The sequence below is a fragment of the Falco naumanni genome, chromosome W, assembly GCF_017639655.2.
Source record: "Falco naumanni isolate bFalNau1 chromosome W, bFalNau1.pat, whole genome shotgun sequence".
In the NCBI taxonomy this organism is placed as follows: Eukaryota; Metazoa; Chordata; class Aves; order Falconiformes; family Falconidae; genus Falco; species Falco naumanni.
The window spans coordinates 2,643,172-2,664,144 of NC_054079.1; the positions used below are offsets into that span (position 1 = coordinate 2,643,172).

A 20,973-nucleotide genomic window follows, 5' to 3' on the forward strand; every position below is an offset into this window, starting at 1 on the left:
AGCCTGATGTCATATGGTCTGGAATAGCCCTTTGGTCAGTTGGGGTCAGCTGTCCCAACTGTGTCCCCTCCTAACTTCTTGTGCATCCCCAGTCTACTCACTGGTGGGGTGGGGTGTGAAGCAGAAAAGGCCTTGACACTGTGTAAGCACAGCTGAGCAGTAACTAAAACATCCCTGTGTTATCAACACTGTTTCCAGCACAAATCCAAAACATAGTCCCATACTAGCTACTGTGAAGAAATTTAACTCTATCCCAGCCAAAACCAGCACAATAGAACATATATAAATATATATACCTCAATCTCACAAATACAAAACTTGAAACTGTTTGGATTTTTGATGCAATAAATCATTTCTTTGTATTCTGGAAAACTATCCTGCAGTCTGGGAGTCAGGAGCCAGCCTGCAAAAAGAGCTGTAGTAATACTGGTGTTATGGAATACATCCTGTGTGAGGAAAGGGTCAGGAATACAGCTGCCCCAGGAGGATGCTGACTACCTCTGGGCTGCAGTTATTCTCTGCCTGCTAAACAGATGTGCTGTTTCCCTTATATATTTGGCTGGCTCTTCTGGATGGGCAGGGGCAGCAGGAAGACTCATGAGTCAATGGCAGACATAGTTGCAGCTCTGTCAGCATTAGCCTTGTAGTCCTCATCCCCTCTATAAAAGCTTGTACTGTCCTCCTATAAAGGGTGGAGGAGGGAAGGGAGAAACTTGAGGTACTTTCCTCCTTTGGGCAATGTGGAAGGGACCTTTCCTCATAAGCTGCCCCTTTGTATTTAAAAAAAAAATACAGTAGTAAAATAATTGTGCTAACACATTCCTTTAGCTTCTAGGATGGGTACTCAATAGTGCAGAAGCAAATGAAAAAGGTTTTATCTATCTGATCAGAAAATATTATGTTCTGACATTAATTGCCATTAAAAAAATAATTTACATGCATCTTCTTGTGTTTTTGTTTTGCAACCCTAGATTGGTGAATTATTGAGCACCACACACCCTGCCAACAAAGCCAGCTTAACTCTTTTCTGCCCCGAGGAAGGAGATTGGAAAAATTCCAACCTTGACAGACACAACCTTCAAGAATTTATTAACATTAAACTCAACTCAGCTTCCATACTGCCTGAAATGGAAGGACTCTCTGAATTCACAGAGTATCTGTCAGAATCAGTAGAAGTGCCATCACCCTTTGACATTTTGGAACCTCCAACTTCAAGCGGCTTCCTGAAACTCTCCAAACCCTGCTGTTATATTTTCCCAGGTGGAAGAGGAGACTCTGCGTTGTTTGCAGTGAATGGATTCAACATGCTTATCAATGGAGGATCTGAAAGAAATTCTTGCTTTTGGAAACTTATCCGGCACTTGGACAGGGTAGATTCCATTCTACTCACTCACATCGGAGATGATAACCTGCCAGGAATAAATAGCATGCTTCAGCGAAAGATAGCTGAATTAGAAGAGGAACAGTCCCAAGGATCTACTACCAACAGTGACTGGATGAAAAATTTGATCTCACCCGATTTAGGAGTTGTATTCCTTAATGTACCTGAGAACCTGAAGAACATGGATCCTAACTTTAGAGTAAAAAGGAGCATAGAAGAAGCTTGTTTTACTCTCCAATATTTAAATAAATTGTCTATGAAACCAGAACCTCTTTTCAGAAATGTAGGAAATACCATTGACCCCATCATTTTATTTCAGAAAATGGGAGTTGGCAAACTTGAGATGTATGTGCTTAATCCTGTCAAAAATAGCAAAGAGATGCAATATTTTATGCAACAGTGGAGTGGTACTAACAAAGATAAAGCTGAATTCCTGCTACCCAATGGCCAAGAACTAGACATTCCATTATCCTATTTCACCTCTGTCTCGTCCCTGATTGTGTGGCATCCAGCGAATCCCGCAGAAAAAATAATACGAGTTCTGTTTCCTGGAAACAGCACCCAATATAACATTCTGGAAGGACTAGAAAAACTCAAACACTTAGACTTCCTTAAACAACCAATGGTTACACAAAAAGATCTAACTGGCAACACTGCTAGTCCAGCTGTGAAACAAACAAAGTTGAAACAACGAACAGACAGCAAGGAGAGTCTGAAGCCTGCTGCAAAGACACCAAGCAAGCCTGTTAGAACAGAACCTAAAGAAGAAACACCAGAGCCTGCAAAGCCTAGTCCAGGACCAGAAAAGCTTCATAAATTGGAAAGCAAAGAAAAAGTTCCAGTTAAAAAAGAGAAAACAGCAAAAGTGGAGACCAAACCTATAGTGGCAGAAAAAGATGTAACAAATAAAGAAGAACAATTAGTAAAATCTGAAACTCCTGAAAAACAATCTACAGATGTAAAACCAAAAGTGGCAAAGGAGAAGCCAGTGAAAAAGGAAGTCAAAACAAAACCTGAAGAAAAGAAAGAGGTTTCTAAAAAAGAGGAGAAAACACCCATCAAAAAAGAGGAGAAACCCAAAAAAGAAGAGATCAAGCAAGAAGTTAAAAAAGAGGTGAAAAAGGAAGAGAAGAAGGAAACTAAGAAGGAAGTAAAGAAAGACGCTCCACCAAAGGAAGTAAAGAAAGAAGGTAAAAAAGAAGAGAAGAAGGAAATTAAGAAGGAAGAAAAAGGAGCCAAAAAGGACATCAGAAAGGTTCCTAAAGAAACAAAGAAGACAGCTGCTCCTTCAACTGAAGTAAAAAAGCCAGCAGCAAAGCCCAAATCACAAAAGAAGGAGGAACCTGTTAAAAAAGAAGCAGTACCTGCTGGAAAACCAAAGGAAAAAGGAAAAGTTAAGACTGTGAAGAAGGAGATCAAAGTTAGTGGAGTGCAAGCTGCCCTTGCAGCAGTTGGAGCCACTGCCACAACTCTAGCAGCTGCAGAAATTACAGCTAGTGGAAAAGAACTTGAAGCGGAGCGATCCCTTATGTCTTCACCAGAGGATTTAACAAAGGATTTTGAGGAATTAAAAGCTGAAGAAGTAGAAACAATAAAAGAAACAAAACCTCAAGCTGCACTTATAGAGGATGAACTGAAACTCACTGGCACAGAACAAAAAGAGGCCTTTGAAGTCCAAAAAGAAAAATTAGATAATGAAGGACCTGCTGAGTCCTCTGATGAAGGTATAACTACCACAGAGGCTGAGGGAGAGTGTGAACAAACACCAGAAGAATTGGAACCTGTGGAAAAGCACAGGGTTGATGACAACGAAAAGTTTGAAGATGAGGGAACTGGCTTGGAAGAATCATATGAAGCAGGAGATTATGAGGAAAAGGCAGAAACAGAAGAAGCTGAAGAACCAGGTGAAGATGAGAAAGTAAAGACACCACTAGACACCACAAAACCATATATGGAGGAAGCAAGAAAAATGGAAGAGAGTTCAGAAGAAATAATGGCTGAAGTAGATGCTAACATTAAAGCTGAAAAATATATTGAAAAGGCAGATGATGTGGCATCAGATGAACAGGCTAAGGAAGACAGGGAAGAAGCAGTAGAAAAGGTAAAAACTGAAGAGACTGAAGAGGAGGAAGACAAAACAGAAGACAGAGATGAAGAGGAGACTGAAAAAATAGAAGCTGAAGAAGATTATGTGATGGCTGTGGTAGACAAAGCTGCAGAAGCTGGTAAAGTTGAAGATAAATATGGCCTACTCATAATTACACCAACAAAAAACTCAGAGCCTCAGTGTCCAGCAGTTGAACTGGCCTCTTCTATCCATAAGGAAACATTACCTGGTGGTTCAGAAAGTGAAGCCACTGTTTCTGATGAAGATACAGAAGATCAACCTGAGGAATTCACTGTTACTTCAGGTTATACACATTCTACCATTGAAATATCCAGTGAACCAACTCCAATGGATGAAATGTCTACGCCCCGAGATGTCATGAGTGATGAAACTAACAATGGGGAAAGTGAGTCACCTTCTCAAGAGTATATGAACATTACCAAGTATGAGACATCACTGTACTCTCAAGAATTTGCTAGACCTAAACTTTCTCCACTTCCAGATGCTTTTAATGGATTATCAGAAGGATCCAAAACAGAGGCCACAGAAGGTAAAGACTATAATGCCTCAGCTTCTACCATCTCACCACCTTCTTCATTAGAGGAAGACAAATTCTGCAAATCTGCATTCCAAGATGCATATTGGCAAAAGGGAAGTGAAATCCAAGGCACTGCCAAATTAGAAATCGAAGAACCCTATCCAGAAGATGGTGGAGAACGTAGCCCAGTCAAGAGTCCAGCTGAGAGTTTGTCCCCTCCATCACCCATTGCCAGAACACCACTGAGTGAACGTAGTGTGAATTTTTTGCTCACTCCCAATGAGATTAAGGTCTCGGCTGAGCCTGTCCCCATTGCTACATTGCCTGATGTACAACAAGAAGTTTCTGAAGAGCACTGTGCAAGCCCTGAAGATAAAATGTTAGAAGTAGCATCTCCCTCTCAGTCTGCTGCTGGTAGTGCTGGCCACACACCTTATTATCAGTCTCCCACTGATGAAAAATCCAGTCAGCTTCCCTCTGAAACCAGTGAAAAGTCAACAGAAACTCCTTTTAGCTTTGAACTCAGTGAAGTCAAAGATGAGTCTGCAAAACCCAGAATAAGCCCTATGGATGAGCCTGTGCCAGATTCAGAATCTCCTATTGAAAAGGTTCTCTCACCTCTACGGAGTTCACCACTGATAGGTCCAGAGACAACTTATGATACATTTTTGAGTGCTGATATAAAGTCTCCCACCAAAGATTATGGAAGTCCTTCTGGGGGAAAACCTGAAAAAGAAAAATCACCTGTTCAGATGAGCCCAGCTTCTGAAGCCAGCTCTGTGGGCCTTTTCCAAGAAAAACAAGATGAAAAAAACATGGAGTTTATGGTAATTAAGGAAGGCTTCAGCCTAGAAAGGAAAACAGAGGATAAAGAACCCAGCAGCTCCCAGTCTTCGCTGGTCATGGATGAGCGGAAAATAGCAGGAGAACTCTCACCTACTCAAATAGATATTGGTCTGTTTGGTTCCTTAAAAGAAGACACCAAAATGTCAATTTCTGAAGGTACTGTTTCTGACAAGTCTGCAACTCCAGTTGATGAGGTTGTAGCAGAAGATACCTATTCCCATATAGAAGGAGTAGCTTCTGTCTCTACAGCATCTGTTGCTACTAGTTCATTTCCAGAACCAACTACTGATGATGTTTCTCCTTCTTTGCATGCTGAGGTTGGATCTCCCCACTCTACTGAAGTTGATGATTCCCTTTCAGTGTCAGTTGTACAAACACCAACAACATTTCAGGAAACAGACATGTCTCCATCTAAGGAAGAGTGCCCAAGGCCTATGTCAATTTCTCCACCAGATTTCTCACCTAAAACCGCAAAATCAAGAACCCCGGTGCACAATCACAGATCTCCTGAGCAGTCAATTATGTCGGTAGAATTTGGTGAGGAGTCCCTCAAGCAGTCTTTAGCAATGGACTTTAGCAAGCAATCTCCAGAATATCCTACCATAGGCACTAGTATGCACCACATATCTGTAAATGGACCAACAGAAGTAGATTATAGCCCTTCAGAAATACATCAGCCTATTTTTGCACAGATTTCCCCTGTGGAACAGTCATCTTACTCTCAGGAGAAGGATATTTCTGAAATTATTTCAGTTTCTCAAACCGAAGCTTCATCCTCAACTTCATCAGCTCATACACCTTCCCAGTTAACTTCACCACTGCCAGAAGAAACTTTTTCAGGTGCTGTTCAACCCAGAGATATGTCACTACATTCTTCTTTTACCTCAGAAAAGGTGCAGAGCCTAGGACAAAAGATGTCACCAAAGTCTGACCTATCTCCATTAACTCCAAGGGAATCTTCTCTGTACTTTCCTAGTTTTCCAGATTCACCTCCTGGAATCACAGAAGCACTATCAGCTAGTCACAAATCTCTGTTGTCACTGCAAGTGTCCTCTGTCAAAGCATTTGGTTACCAAGAACCCCTAACAAAGCACAGTCCAGAACCTTTAATCAGCCCGGAAAAAGAATATTCAGAGAAAATCAGCAGATCACCAGAAGAACTTAGTTATTCTTACAAGGCCACAGGGAAAACTACTAGGTCACCAGAGGTGATTAGCTACTCCTATAAGGCAGTTGCAAAATCTAGATCACCTGAGGCCACAGATTATTCTTATGAGATGACCAGGAAAACTATGAGGTCACCAGGAGTCACAGATTATTCCTATGAGATAACTGGAAAAACCACCAAATCACTTGAGGTCACAGATTATTCCTATGAGACAACAGGGAAAGCTACCAGATCACCCAATGCTATGGATCACTCCTATGAGACAACAGGGAAAGCCACCAGCTCACCTGAAGCCACAGATTACTCATTTGAGACAACTGGGAAAACTACCAGGTCATCTGAAGCTACTAGCTATCCCTATGAAGAAAGTGCACATTTTACTCCAGGAAAATCATTAGCAGAATACTGTCAAGATGTTGACTTATGCTTTGTGTCCTCCTGTGAATATAAACATCCTAAAACTGAACTTTCACCCTCATTTATCAACCCAAATCCCCTTGAGTGGTTTGCAAGTGAAGAACAGTTTCAAGATCAAGAGAAGCCATTAACTCAATCCGGAGGAGCCCAGCCACCTTCTGGGGGAAAGCAGCAAGGGCGGCAGTGTGACGAAACCCCTCCCACATCCATGAGTGAGTCTGCCCCATCTCAGACTGATTCAGATGTTCCCCCTGAGACTGAGGAATGCCCTTCCATTACTGCAGATGCTAACATTGACTCAGAAGATGAGTCAGAAACCATTCCGACAGACAAGACAATTGCGTACAAACAAATTGACCCGCCACCTGTCCCAATGCAGGATCACAGCCCTTCCCCTAGGCACCCTGATGTCTCTATGGTTGATCCAGAGACTTTGACTACTGATCAGAATTTGGGTAAATCTTTGAAGAAGGACCTTAAAGAAAAGACAAAGACAAAAAAACAGGGTATTAAAGCCAAGTCATCTTCTCCTGTTAAAAGAAGTGATGGTAAATCAAAACAAGTGGCTTCACCAAAGCCAGCTGTAAAAGAATCTTTAGACAAAATTTCCAAAACAGCTTCTCCAAAAAAGAAGGAGTCTGTGGAGAAGGCAACCAAAAATATCTCTTATCTGGAAGTAAAGTCTCAAGTCGAAGAGAAAGATAAGGACACCAAGAATACAGCAAATACAACGTTCAAGTCAGCAAAGACTGCAACCACAGGTAAAGACAGATAGGAGTTCCCTAATTATAAGATTTTCTTAATTGTTGAAGTGAAGTTAGGTTGTCTTTATATCAGCTGAGAATATGGTTTGTAGCAAACCCCCAAAGAAAGTCCATGTTTTAAATATAAATCTAGTGTGTTAAGGCCAGATTTAAATGAATGAATCTGAGAAACTTGATGTGTCAGTTTGCTAAGATGTAAAGAATTAGAGTATGTCCAATATAAAGAACTTAATACTAGCTGTCTGTACTGTTAACCAGTAGAATTAAAATACCACTTTTGTAGGTGAAATGAAATCAGTAGTAAAATGAACCACTTTATTCACTGTAAGAATCATGTAGGCACAATGCTCTTAACATAAAATAATGCAATTTAATATTGTAAGAGGCAAAGGTACTATCAGACATTCATTGCTTTTATTACTTTGCTGGATTAATTTTAAAAAGAGTATTTTAAAAAATATTTAAAAGTAATAAATACTTTTAAAGTAAGAGCACTTTCAGTGAGCTGAGCATGTATAGCACATAATCCAGTTAAAGTCATATGCCATCAGTGATGACTAAACATACAGAAAATTAATGTCATTTTGAATTACTCTTGTGCATTCTAAGTAATAATAAAATATGAATTAGATTACTGAAGGAGGTATTGTGCTAATATGTTGTTTCTGGCAGATCTTGTTAGAGAGTGTTTTCAGGCTACTTTGATTTTGCTGTTTTCAGGATTGGTGTTCTAGTGAAAGCTTTTTACAAGGAGCAAGTCTAGGATTCAGTACAAGCAAACCAGCATTCAACTATCTGTAGCTTCCCCATTTTAAGCAGCCCACTGTTCCTTTCTTACACCACCATTAGCATGTCTCTGTTAGTAGATGCTTTTCAAAGCAGTACAGTTCCTCATGCTGTAAATTTCTCCAGCACTTTAGCTTTATATTGACTTCTTCTTCCTTGAAGCATACTTTTCAGGTATATGCTAGAGCTGAAGACAAGGCTCTATTTGATAACGACATTTAAGTGTAAAATGTAATGTCTAATATTCTATCCAATGTTGGTATCCACAACTCAGAAAGATATATCACAGATTTTTTATGATGAAAGATGATAAAAGATTTTGTAACATACCCAATAGTTAAAAACACTCTAATTCAGGAAATCTTATCATATTATGATGTTTATTTGACATATTGCCCTATGATGAACAGCAAGTCACACTAGATAACTTTATGGACTTTCCTGGCTTTACATTATCTGATCCTAAATAAAGTGTATTGCTCAGATAATTTAGTTTACCAAACTTCATCCTCTTTCATCATGAGAAGGCCAATAAAACATAAATGGTGATCATCTGGATACAATTACTGGTTGAGTCCTTGTCAGGTCAGTTCAGACCATGATCCAGTGTGTAGCAAAATAAGCTTTTTTTGGTAGTATTTTTAATGTGTTTAAACTTTGAACTTCCTTTTGGCTGAACCTCTTCATAGAACAGATACTACACTATGTATCACAGCAAAAACATGCTTCCCTTTACTTTTTGTGATAAGTGGCTAGTTTGTGTATGCAAATAAGGATCCAGCAGGTAAACAAACACTTGTTCTCAGTTTCCTGAAGTAATTGCTTTAGGAATCTTAGGTTTTCCTAAGTTCCTCTTTGCCCCTCTTTCTGCTCACATGTAGTAGCTTCCTGATGCGCCTGTAAAACAGTCTGAACATATCAACAGCTACTATGTCTTGGTATGTGCTGATACCTCAAATCTCAGGACCACTTCTGCATGGCTTCCTGTGTGACCCTAGCTTTTATAATCATGTATACCTGACACTTTCAAAAAGCTATACTTCTTAACTTAGTAAATAATACTGCCATTTATTGAATGGTAATTCAGTAATCACAGCCCTGTGTAGTAATTGTTGGATAATAGTAGTATATTACTGGGAAAAGTTCAGTCAAATGTTGATTATGTGGTAGTGAGTTTTTATTGTATTATATACTTAGTTACCTTTATTCCATTATTTTCCTCCCAGTGCAATCATAACTGGCATACAACAAAGCTGGAATGTGTCATTAGATGTAGGAGGGTAATGCCATAAGTGTTTCAGGGGACATAGTACTACAACTGTAGCTATGTAATGCTTAACCAACACGAGCAATTTTAAGAATATAATCTCAGCAGTTATAATGGTAATTAATAAATGCATGTTTTAAAACAGCCTGTGATACATTCTTTTGATGTTTGATTTCCAAAGGACCTGGAAATAATAAGTCAGCAAAATCTATAGCGGTGCCTCCAGGACCTCCAGTGTATTTGGATCTGGTATACATTCCCAACCACAGCAATAGCAAGAATGTTGATGTTGAGTTTTTCAAGAGAGTGCGGTCATCCTACTACGTGGTGAGCGGGAATGATTCTGCAGCCGAGGAGCCAAGCAGGGCTGTTCTGGACTCCCTACTGGAGGGCAAGGCCCAGTGGGAGAGTAACATGCAGGTAAACTCTTCACTAGTATTTCTACCTGGAAATTTAATCTTCTCTGGGAAGCAACTACAGGAAGCCAGAACGCCTCTGGAGTGGACAGTGGCTGCTGGGGACAGGAGTTCCCAACCTGGGCACATTGCGATGTGAGAGGACGCCCAAGGGAAGCACAGAGCTGCACCATACTCATCTGCTCCCCCATTTCTGGCCCTTATGATCTGTCTCTGGAGAATAAACCAGTTGGGAACTGGTTTACAGGGCCATTTGTCTATTTCATCTTGTTGCTATACCATATATGATCCATGTTTGGAAACCTTGCAATTTGTAAGTAGGAAAGAAAAGTAAATGTTTCATGGTTTATATGGTAATCACATACACTTGTAAACTTCATGTGCCTTTCCAACATGATAAATAAGTAAACAAAATATTTGGCCATAATCTGAAGAGCTATCGGTGTAAACTATAGACTGCTACTTCTCAGGAAAATTACATCTCAGCATCTTAAAGAACCAAGGTTTTATTTTCATAAACGGTCTTTTTGATTACAGTTATTTAATCTCATCAACATGTTTATTTATTTCCTTTTATCCATCCATTTATTTAAGTATTTATTGCATGAAGATCCATTCTTTCTAAAAGGGAATCATACTTGTTGGCCAAGACCTCTTACAAAGACATTTTTCTTATAATTTTTTTCTGTTGTCCATACCTCAGGAGTTCTCCTATTTTGTGTTGCAGGTGACCTTAATCCCAACCCATGACTCAGAAGTGATGAGGGAATGGTACCAAGAGACCCATGAGAAACAGCAGGACCTCAACATCATGGTTTTAGCAAGCAGCAGCACTGTTGTTATGCAAGATGAATCTTTTCCCGCATGCAAGATTGAACTGTAAGAACAAGACCATGCACCACAAGATTTAAACTTTGTTTCCAGAAATTCTTCAGTTTTAAAACACCTTTTCTAAAAATTCAACCCATCTAGTTCAACTGCTGAACTGTATACCTGCAAAATGCTATACTGTATCATGGTGATGCAAGTCTAATATTTTTCAGTCTTTTCTGATTACTAAAGGAAATAACAGTGTTCCCATAGTAGGTTTCAAATTACTGCGAAAATACAGATCCAGTTTCATCTCTGATGAACATTTGGAAACCATGTACTAGCAACCCCAACTGACTTCTGCCAGGTAGAGGCATTTGCCCTCTAAAGAAACACAGAGAGAGAAAGAGAGAGGGGGATAGGAGGAGAAAGTAATAAATAATTAGATCTCCAGTAGTCTCATGGCAATAAATAGCTGTATTGCTTACTGCAATTTGTTTATGCACTCACATGAAAAGGTTTCTAAATTTGTATCAATCATCTAAGCTATCATAAAGGAGGTCCTTACTTTACAGAATTAAGTTAGCTAGAAAATAAGCAGTAGAATGTGGCTAGGAAGGGATATACAACCTAAACACTCATTAGCAGATTTCCACTTTCATTTGAACTCCGCATACTGACATACCATAACAATTGTAGGCCAAATATGCACATGGTCTGAAACCCATTCAGAATTCTAAAACCTTTCTTTCATCATGCAGAATTGTTGGTATAAGGCATGCTCCCAGTAAAAATCCACTCACTCCAGTCAGAACTGACCAGTCCACATGCTTAAACACCCATGTCCACTGTCAATTAATTGAAGCAAAATACCAAAGCAGTTGGGAGTACATACAGTAGACAATTTGCCTTAGAAAGTGACTTGAATGTACAAAGAAAATCGATGCACTTATTTTTTAATGTTGAGACAGAAAATTTATAAAACATCTGTGCAGGACCATAGTTACACCAGTAAAGAAGTGTGAGTGTGCATGTGTGGTACTAGAAACTTATCTGACTGGTCAAACACCTTGGTGCTATGAATTACATATCTTAGTTCCGTGAACAATTCATTGATGCACCAGGACAGATCAACAAGGCAAGATCATTTTTTGGAAAGCTTCTTTTGTACTGTGGAAGCAAGATTGAAGTGGTGTCCAGTATCAGAGTTACAAAACTTAGTGAAACATTCAGGATGATGAAAAAGGTCTGTACAGTATTCAACCTTCCTTTGTCTTACCTTATTTGTTTAATTTAAGAGTAAATATGGGAAAAAATGTACAGGAACTTTTTAATTTTTTTTAGTGCTGTATAAACTTTTAATAGATTTTTAACAAGTTTTCATTTACAGGAAAATGCAAAGAAAGGTGAAGGCAATATTTTTAGTAATTTTGTAAGATTAATAAGGTTGTTTAAGGTTCCAGTGAGAATGGATATTGACTTAAGATTTATTAAAAATACTCAACTGCCAATACCTTTTTGGGGGTGGGAGAGGGCCACCCTGATGGTAAAATTAACCTATTGATGATGACAGAAAACGGGATTTGAAATTTTGATTGCCTAATATTTACAAGGGTGTAGCCTACATTCTCAATCCTCACAAGAACTTGAAAAAAAAGATAGAATAAGCAATAAGCTAAAATAAGTTCCTTTCCTTTATCCTTCCTTTCCTTTCCTTTCCTTTCCCCCTTCCTTCTCTAGATTGCTTGCAGCAGAACAGCATGTAGAACAGTTCCATTATTTAAGACAGTTTGGATTTTTTAGTCTCAGAACTTTTATCCCAATAAAAAAATCTTGTTACATTATAGAAGGTTTGCAAATCTGAATTTAAATAAGGTGTAAAGGCCTCCAAAATGAAGATATGTGCTGGTCTGTTTGATTCACCATTATGGCTAGTATTAGGTTTCACAATATAGTGAACTATGACCTCATTTTATTTTCTTTACTTATAATTTATTTCAATTTTACATTGTTAGGATATTTTTGTGTAATAGATATATGTTTACACTCCTAATTTTTATGAGGGGGGGGTGGTTATACTGCTTTAGGGCCCTTTAAATGTGGGCTCCTGTGGCCTATTTAATGCTGTGAATTACTGTTTGTCAAATGGGGGGGGGGGTATTTATTTTTAATGTCTTCTTTTTTTAGGTATGTCTAGCAATGCTGTTTTATTTATGTTTATGCTATACCTTTTAAAGTTGTTAAGAATAACTTAGAATGACTATGGCAGAAAAGGCAGATGGAAATGTATTGTGAAAACAGGCATGTTTGCTGGGCTCATAATCATGCACTTAAAATTGCTTTTGTAATACATAATCTTCAAAGTTATAGGCAAAATATTTTGCAGAACAGCTGTACTATTTCTACAACTGTCTACTTATATAGGTCAGTCTTCATACTTTTTGAGTGGGTGGGAACAGATTTTCTGACAATATCTGAAATGGTTTGTACCTCTGCTTTGGTAGAAAATCTAAGTATGGCAGTGGTCTTGAGACTAATGTCACTTATGCCACTTTTGTGAATCAGGAGCAATTTCACTACAGTCAGGGAAGTTACAGTCATTTGGTCCTACTGTAAATGAGATCAGAATTAAACGTTAAATCTCCCCAAGTAAATTTGTGACAGCTCAAGCATTTGTTTTACTTTAAAAATAATAATAATTAGGCAGTTACAGCCAATCTTAAAATGTTCATTCATTTTTTGCTGCTACAAGAATATTAAAAACCCAGTCTGGCTATCCTGAGGTATTGTAAAGCCTGTTCTATCCATTCCCTTTTCAATGGTAATCATGCCTGGGTGTAACAAAGCATGAACTCCATTAGCTCCTCATGCCCTTAATGTCTTTCTTGCCTGTGGAACTAATCTAACTATACTAATCTTAATACTACACAATTAGCTTAGTAACAGTCATCAAAACATACCGCATACATTAACGATGAGTGCTGTTGATCAGCATAGATTTCTAGGAGCATGGTTTGTTATTGATTATTTATAAAGATTCAACAGGACACTCAAATGATGGTATTACCCATAACAGCATCCCCAGTCATGATCTTTATGCTATTACTATATTGCTTCATAAAATTCAATGAAGAATTAACTTTAGAGATCACACCCCACTCCTGAACTTGGACAGGGCCTCTCTTGCATGTCTTTTCAATGCCCTGTGGTGGGCCTGACTTCATTGACCTCTACTTTTCACTCCATCTTTCATAGAATCCACTTTTGATTTTTTTATTATCTTACATAATGTGGTGAGTGGAGCTAACTGTGTATATGAATGGGTTCATATGCATTTTATGAGAGTTCTGGTACTCATTTACTAAGATTTAATGAATTTATTAATTGAATTTTCAATCCCTCCCACCACAAGCAAGTCAGCTCCAAAGAGCGCTTACTGTGCATTTAGGACATTTCTGTCATATGCTTCTTTTTGTTCATCTGTTGCAAGCGGTTACTTGCTCAGTAATGATGTTTTGAGGGGAAATAGTAATTTTGTTGGTCTGGATTTATTAGCAAGAGAAAAAGTATAATGTTTACACTTGTAAGAAACTGTAAGCTTTCGTCTTTTCACTTAATTGAACAAAACACTAAAAGCAACTAGGGGTAAGAATTTCTTAGAATGCAATTATATTATTCACTTGGCTTAAAAATGTTTGCTATTTAAAATAAAAAAAAAGTATTTGTTGTGACTTTACAAAAAATCTTAAAAAAATAAGTAACTAAATAAAACAATGCCATAAAAATATTGAAATAAAAAAAAAAGAAGCTTCTCTGCACTAGACTAGCTAGGAGCTCCAGATGGCAGAGCTACCTCTTCAAGACTGGGCTGTGATCACAACTGTAAAAGAGGAAATCTGAAATATGCTTTCATGCATTTGCATGCAGCCATCATCTTCCAAACTATGGAAAGAAATAGTCTTGTTGCTGGCTGAGAAGCATCTCACACACCTCCTCTCTCTTGTTCTGAATGGTGTTTGTGTCAGTCTGCAGCTGTGTATGGTATTATGTCTTATAATCCTGCATCACTTCTATCCAGTCATATCTAATATAGAAAACTAGTTTCCAGTGAAAGTAACATGTAGTGCTTTTATGATATTTGTGTGCAATGTCCCCTCTTCCATTGAGGATATTTGATGTAAAGGAAACAAACTCAGTTCCACAATAAAATAAAAAAGTGGTGTTGACATTTTTTGTCTTTGCGTATTTACATATTTGTAAGTTTTCCCTTTCCTTCAGTGATGATTACCTGAATATCATACAATCATAGAAACATTTAGGTTGGAAAAGACCTTTGAGATCATTGAGTCCAACTGTTAACCCAGGACTGCCAAGTCCTTTACTAAACCATGTCACTAAACACTGCATCTACATGTTTTTTAAACACCTCCAGGGATGGTGATTCCACCACCTCCCTGGGCAGCCTGTTCCAATGCTTCACCACCCTTTCAGTGAAGAAATTTTTCCTAATATTCAATCTAAACCTCCCCTGGTGTTTCCTCTTGTCCTGTTGCTAGTTATCTGGGAGAAGAGACCTACCCCCACCTGCCTACAACCTCCTTTCAAGTAGTTGTAGAGAGCGATAAGGTCCCCTCTGAAGCCCTGAATATGGGCTTTTTCCTCAAAAGATCAACGACTATTTAAATGCTAGATAAGAACCAATCTTTATTTAGAAACTTAAAAATAAATGCTGAAGATCACTTTTATCTCTTGTGGTGTAAAACATTACCATGATCACAGAACGGTCAGGGTTGGAAGGGACCTGGAAATCACCTAGCCCAACCCCCTGCTAAAGCAGGTTCACCTAGAGCAAGTTGCACAGAATCGGCTCTGTGTGGGTTTTGAATGTCTCTAGAGAAGGCGACTCCACAACCTCTCTGGGCAGCCTGTAACCGTGGCTTCCTTTTGTTCTCATTTCTGTATGAATGCATGAGAAAACACCTCATTTTCAGTAAGTACACGTTCAAGGAGCTGTATCAGAAATGATACCCAATAAAGCTAGATCGCCGAGGCGGGCAGTTCCGGTGCCGACTGGATCGGCAGCAGAGTGCTCTAGCGCGGTGCACGGGGGGGGGGGGGGGGGGGAAGGAGGAAGGTTCACAAACCGGGGAAAACTCAGGGGGAGCCGAGAGCCGTCCGGAGCCCGTAGCTCGCGCCACAGCGGCTGACGAAATCTAGGCGGGGCCAGGAGCAACGGCGGCCAAGACCCCCCATGTATGAAAGAAGCCGCTGGGGAGCGTTAGCGACCAGGGCGTGGCGTGGCAGCTAGGGGGCTGTAGCTCTGCCGCCTCGATCTAGGAGCAATGATTTCCACCCAGCAGAAAGGGCAAGGACACCTCCCACTAGAAAGGTTACTCAAAACCCCATCCAACCTGACCTTGAACACTTCCAGGGATGGGGTATCCACAGTTTCCCTGGGCAACCTGTTCCAGTCTCACCACCCTCACAGTAAAGAATTTCTTCCTAATATCTAATCTAAATCTACCCTCTTTTAGTTTAAAGCCATTCCCTCTTGTCCTATCACTACATACCCTTGTAAAATGTCCCTCTCCAGCTTTCTTGTTGGCCCATTTTAGGTACTGGGAGGCTCCTAGTTCTCCCCAGAGCCTTCTCTTCTCCACGCTGGACAACCCCAACTCTCTCAGCCTGTCTTCATAGGAGATATATTCCATCCCTCTGATCATCTTCGTGGCCCTCCTCTGGACCTGCTTCAACAGATCCATGTCCTTCTTATGTTGGGGGCCTGTCCTGGTTTCAGCTGGGATAGAGTTAGTTTTCTTCTTAGTAGCTAGTACAGCGCTGTTTTGGATTTGGTGTGAGAACAATGTTGATAGCACACTGATGTTTTTAGTTGTTGCTAGGTGATGTTTATACTAAATCAAGGACTTTTCAGTTTCTCGGGCCCTGCCAGCGAGAGGGATGGAGAGGCACAGGAAATTGGGAGGGGACACAGCCAGGACAGGTGACCCAAACTAGCCAAAGAGGCATTCTATATCATGGGATGTCATGCTGAGTATATAAACTGGGGGAAGAAGAAGGAAGGGGGGGACATTTGGCATTATGGCGTTTGTTTTCCCAAGTAATCGTTATGCGTGATGGAGCCCTGCTTTCTTGAAGATGGCCGAACAGCTGCCTGCCCATGGGAAGTAGTGAATTAATTCCTTGCTTTGCTTTGCTTGCATGCATGGCTTTTGCTTTACCTATTAAATTGTTCTTATCTCAACCCTAGAGTTTTACATTCCTTTCTGATTCTCCTCCCCATCCCCCTGGGCGAGGGGGAGTGATCAAGTGGCTGCATGGTGCTTGGTTGCTGGCCAGGGTTGAACCACCACAGGGCCCCAGAGCTGAACACACTACTCCAGGTGGGGTCTCACCAGAGCAGAGGGGGAGAATCCCCTCCCTCGACCTGCTGTCCACGCTTCTTTTGATGCAGCCCAGGATGTAGTTGACTTTCTGGGCTGCAAGTGCACATTGCCAACACATGTTGAGCTTCTCATCCACCAACACCCCCAAGTCTTTCTCCTTAGGGCTATTCTAAATCCACTCTCTGCCTAGCCTGTATTTGTGCTTGGGATTGCCCCAACCCATATGCAGGAACTTACACTTGCCCTTGTTGAACTTCATGAGATTCACACGGGCCCATGTCTCAAGCCTGTCAAGGTCCCTCTGGATGGCATCCCTCCCATCCAGCATGTTGATCACACCACACAACTTGGTGCCATTTGCAAACTTGCTGAGGGCGGACTCAATCCCAGTGTCCATGTTGCCAACAAAGATATTGAACAGCACCAGTCCCAATACAGAGGAATGCCCCTCATCACTGGTCTCCACTTGGACATTGAGCCATTGAGCACAACTCTTTGAGTGTGAACATCCAGCCAATCCCTTATCCACTGAGTCGTCCATCCATCAAATCCATGTCTCTCCAGTTTAGAGACAAGGATGTCATGGGAGACAGTGTCAAATGCTTTGCACAAGTCCAGATAGATGTCTCCTTTGATGACAAGGTGACCCTCTGATGACGGAAAGACTGTGGATGTTGTCTACCTGGACCTTACTAAAGCCTTTGACACCATCTCGCACAGCATTCTCCTGGAAAAACTAGCTACTCATGGCTTGGACAGGCACACTCTTTGCTGGGCAAAAAACCTGGCTGGATGGCTGAACTCAAAAAGTGGTGGTGAATGCAGTTATATCCAGCTGGCAACTGGTCACAAGTGGCGTTCCCCAGGGCTCAGTATTGGGGCCAGTTCTGTTTAATATCTTTATCAATGATCTGGACAAGGGGATTGAGTGCACCCTCAGTAAGTTTGCAGTTAACACCACGTTGGGGGGGTGTTGATCTCCTTGAGGGTAGGAAGGCTCTGCAGAGGGATCTGGACAGGCTGGATTGATAGGCCAAGGGTAATGGTATGAGGTTCAATGAAGGCAAGTACCGGGTCCTGCACTTGAGTCACTGTAGGGAACAGAAGTAGTGGGTTGGTTGGCATTGATAATGTGCAGCTGTGGCCTTGCTTTGACTATGTGCAGCTGTGATCCTGCAGCAAAGAGGTAAATAACTTTGAGGGAGTATGAGAAGAAACCCGGGTGAGACAGAAACAAAGGAGGAATGTGATCTCACCTCTAGAAGATAAGGAAACAGCATGAACAGCAGAGAGTAGCCTATAGTGAACTCTGGGCATGTGGACAGTAGAGTTTGACCAATAACAAAACTTTTGGCAGCACATATACAGAGTATAAACTTATAAAAGCTGTAACTAACTAACAATAAAGGTCTTTGCTTCACCATCCTTGCAAAGTCCATGCCTTGTATGCCACAGGTCACAACAACATACAACGCTACAGGCTTGGAGAAGAGTGGCTGGAAAGTTGCCTGGGAGAAAAATGACCTGTTGCTGTTGGTTGACAGCCAGATGAATGTGAGCCAGCAGTCTGCCTAGGTTGCCAAGAAAACAAATAGCATCCTGGCTTGTATCAGAAATAGTGTGGCCAGCAGGACTAGGGACGCAATCATCCCCCTGTACTTGGCACTGGTGAGGCTGCACCTCAAATACTGTGTTGAAGTTTGGGCCCCACACTACAAGACAGATATTGAGGTGCTGGAGCATATCCAGAGAAGGGCAACGAAGCTGGTGAAGGGTCTAGAGCACAAGTCTGATGAGGAGTGGCTGAGGAAACTGGGGTTGTTTAGTCTGGAGAAAAGGAATATCAGGGTCAACCTTATTGCTCTCTACAACTTCTTGATAGGAGGTTGTAGCGAGCTGGGTGTTGGTCTCTTTTCTGATGTAACAAGAGGTAGGATGATAAGAAACAGCCTCAAGCTGTGCCGGGGAGGTTTAGGTTGGATATTAGGAAAAAATTCTTCACTGAAAGGGTTGCAAAGCCTTGGAACAGGCTGTCTAGGGAAGTGGTTGAGTCACCATCCCTGGAGTATTTAAAAGACGTGCAGAGGTGGCAGTTAGGGATATGGTTTAGTGGTGGACTTGGCAGTGCTAGGTTAGCGGTTGGACTCAGTGATCTTAAGGGTCTTTTCCAACCTAAATGATTCTATGATTTTATGAAATTGAGCTCACCCTGGTTTGGAAAAGAGGTCTTTTCCAAAGCTGTTGCAGTTTAACCAGAGTGCACGACTTGTCTCCAATGGACATAGACCCTTCTTTACTGCCATTGCCCAGTAATCCTGGTGAGAGGTCACGGGACATTTGGGAGGAGATGGGCTCTCAGTTTAGCTTTTTTCTTTATAAACAGCAAACTTGTGCTCTACTCCTGCTAAAGGGACTCTGTAAAAGCAGGCTTTCTGCCTTTGTAGTTATTCTTGACACTGTGATGCCTGCTGTAGCGAGGTGCAACAGTCAAGGCTTTTGGTTTTCTCCTTGATGAACAGTGAGCCAGTGGGAGATGGTAATTTTGTGAAAGTAGATAAAGACTGGGGCAGCATGGAGCAAGGGGTGCTCACTCCCAGGAGAAGCAGTAGCCCTATGGAATTTCCTTTGTCCTCAGACAGCAGTCCTTTGGGGCCTTATTCCAAAGATGTAATTATAGCAACAGTTACCATGTATATTAGAGCAGAATAGGCTTGAAAGTTTCTTTCCTAGTTCATTTAAGGGAGGAATTACCAGGATTTGCAACAAACAAGATATACTGAAAGCTAAATTTTGTCTTGACAATCTAATGTGCTTGTCAATGGGGCTCTAATGTTATTTCTGTGCCTGGGGTACCTGCAATTTAGAATAGTTTGGGTGGACTTGAGTTTATCAGAAAGTTTTAAGAGCACCAACAGAGTTAGTACTATGCAATTGCTAGCTGAATTCAGTAACAACTTTGTAATTACTGAAAGGTGTTATATATTTCTATGAGGACATTGACCCAGAGTAGATTACACAGTTTTCTATCACATTTATTAAGTTACTCCTGAATTAATGCTTTGTGACTAATTCTTGGCCTATAATTCATTCTCAACAGTTTTATTTTGAAACAGTCGCTATCCCAGGTTCAGGTTGGCACTTCTGTCAGTAGCTTCTCTTCTGCAGTGGAAGAACCTTGTCCTCATATTAACATTTCCTATAATTATATATTGGGGAAGTTAAATTTAACTTTACTTTCCACAAATGTGCTCAAATATTCACTAGAAATACATTTTTCAAGGTTCAGTTATAGTTTTTACATAAACAGCCCCAGTAAAACCAGCAATAGTACTTGCAGAATCAGATGCTGTTCAGTGGAACAGATCTTGTATCCCTTGAAGTCAGTGGTGCAACTCTTTTTGTACATATGACTCCAGCTTTCTGAGGAGGTAGGGGAAGAAAGGACACTTGATAACCTGTCCCCAGGCTGTCTTCTACGTGTCTTGGCAGCACAGCAATGGCTGCTCAGGTCAGAAACCCCCTTGCACCAGTCAACCTTCATCTGCAGCTGGGGTGGGTCACGGTCCTGGTCCCACAGTTTTAGGCTGACCAGAGAGTACAGCCAGGGAGTCAGATAGGACAGGCTACAGGGGCAGGTGCTCAAAGCTGCAGGAAGAGACTCTATACCAGCGCTGTGCATAGAACACAGGGTCTGACCAGGCCCGAGTGTATCTAGTAACCTTATTTTGACAAGGTTGGGTGTTACCATAGATACAGTCCATCTGCGCAAGGCTTTGGGCAACTTTTATTTGAGTTGCAAGGCAATAAATATGTAATTTTCTTCTTGTGAATAATGGGTAATGAACTTCAGTGCTTCACTGGAAGTGTTCTGCCAGTGACACTTGTGGGAGGAAGAGTTATACATTTGCTTACTGTCCTGGTTTCAGCTGGGATGGAGTTAATTATCTTCTTAAGAGCCAGTAGGTGCTGTGTTTTGTCTCTGATGTGAGAACAATGTTGATAACACACTGATGTTTTTAGTTGTTGCTGGGTGATGTTTACACTAAGCCAAGGACTTTTCAGTTTCTCA

General features: G+C 40.8%; 1 protein-coding gene across 1 annotated transcript in view; it reads left to right on the forward strand.

The window, feature by feature from the left end:
* Nucleotides 1–14,714, forward strand: part of LOC121080578 (microtubule-associated protein 1B-like) — a 110,253-nt gene extending 95,539 nt beyond the window's left edge. Inside the window, exons 5-7 of the mRNA XM_040578697.1 lie at nucleotides 972–7,218; nucleotides 9,456–9,694; nucleotides 10,418–14,714. Coding sequence (XP_040434631.1) covers nucleotides 972–7,218; nucleotides 9,456–9,694; nucleotides 10,418–10,573 — 6,642 coding nt within the window. The 3' untranslated portion in view covers nucleotides 10,574–14,714. The remainder of the gene's footprint in view (nucleotides 1–971; nucleotides 7,219–9,455; nucleotides 9,695–10,417) is intronic.
* Nucleotides 14,715–20,973: the final 6,259 nt, after the last annotated feature.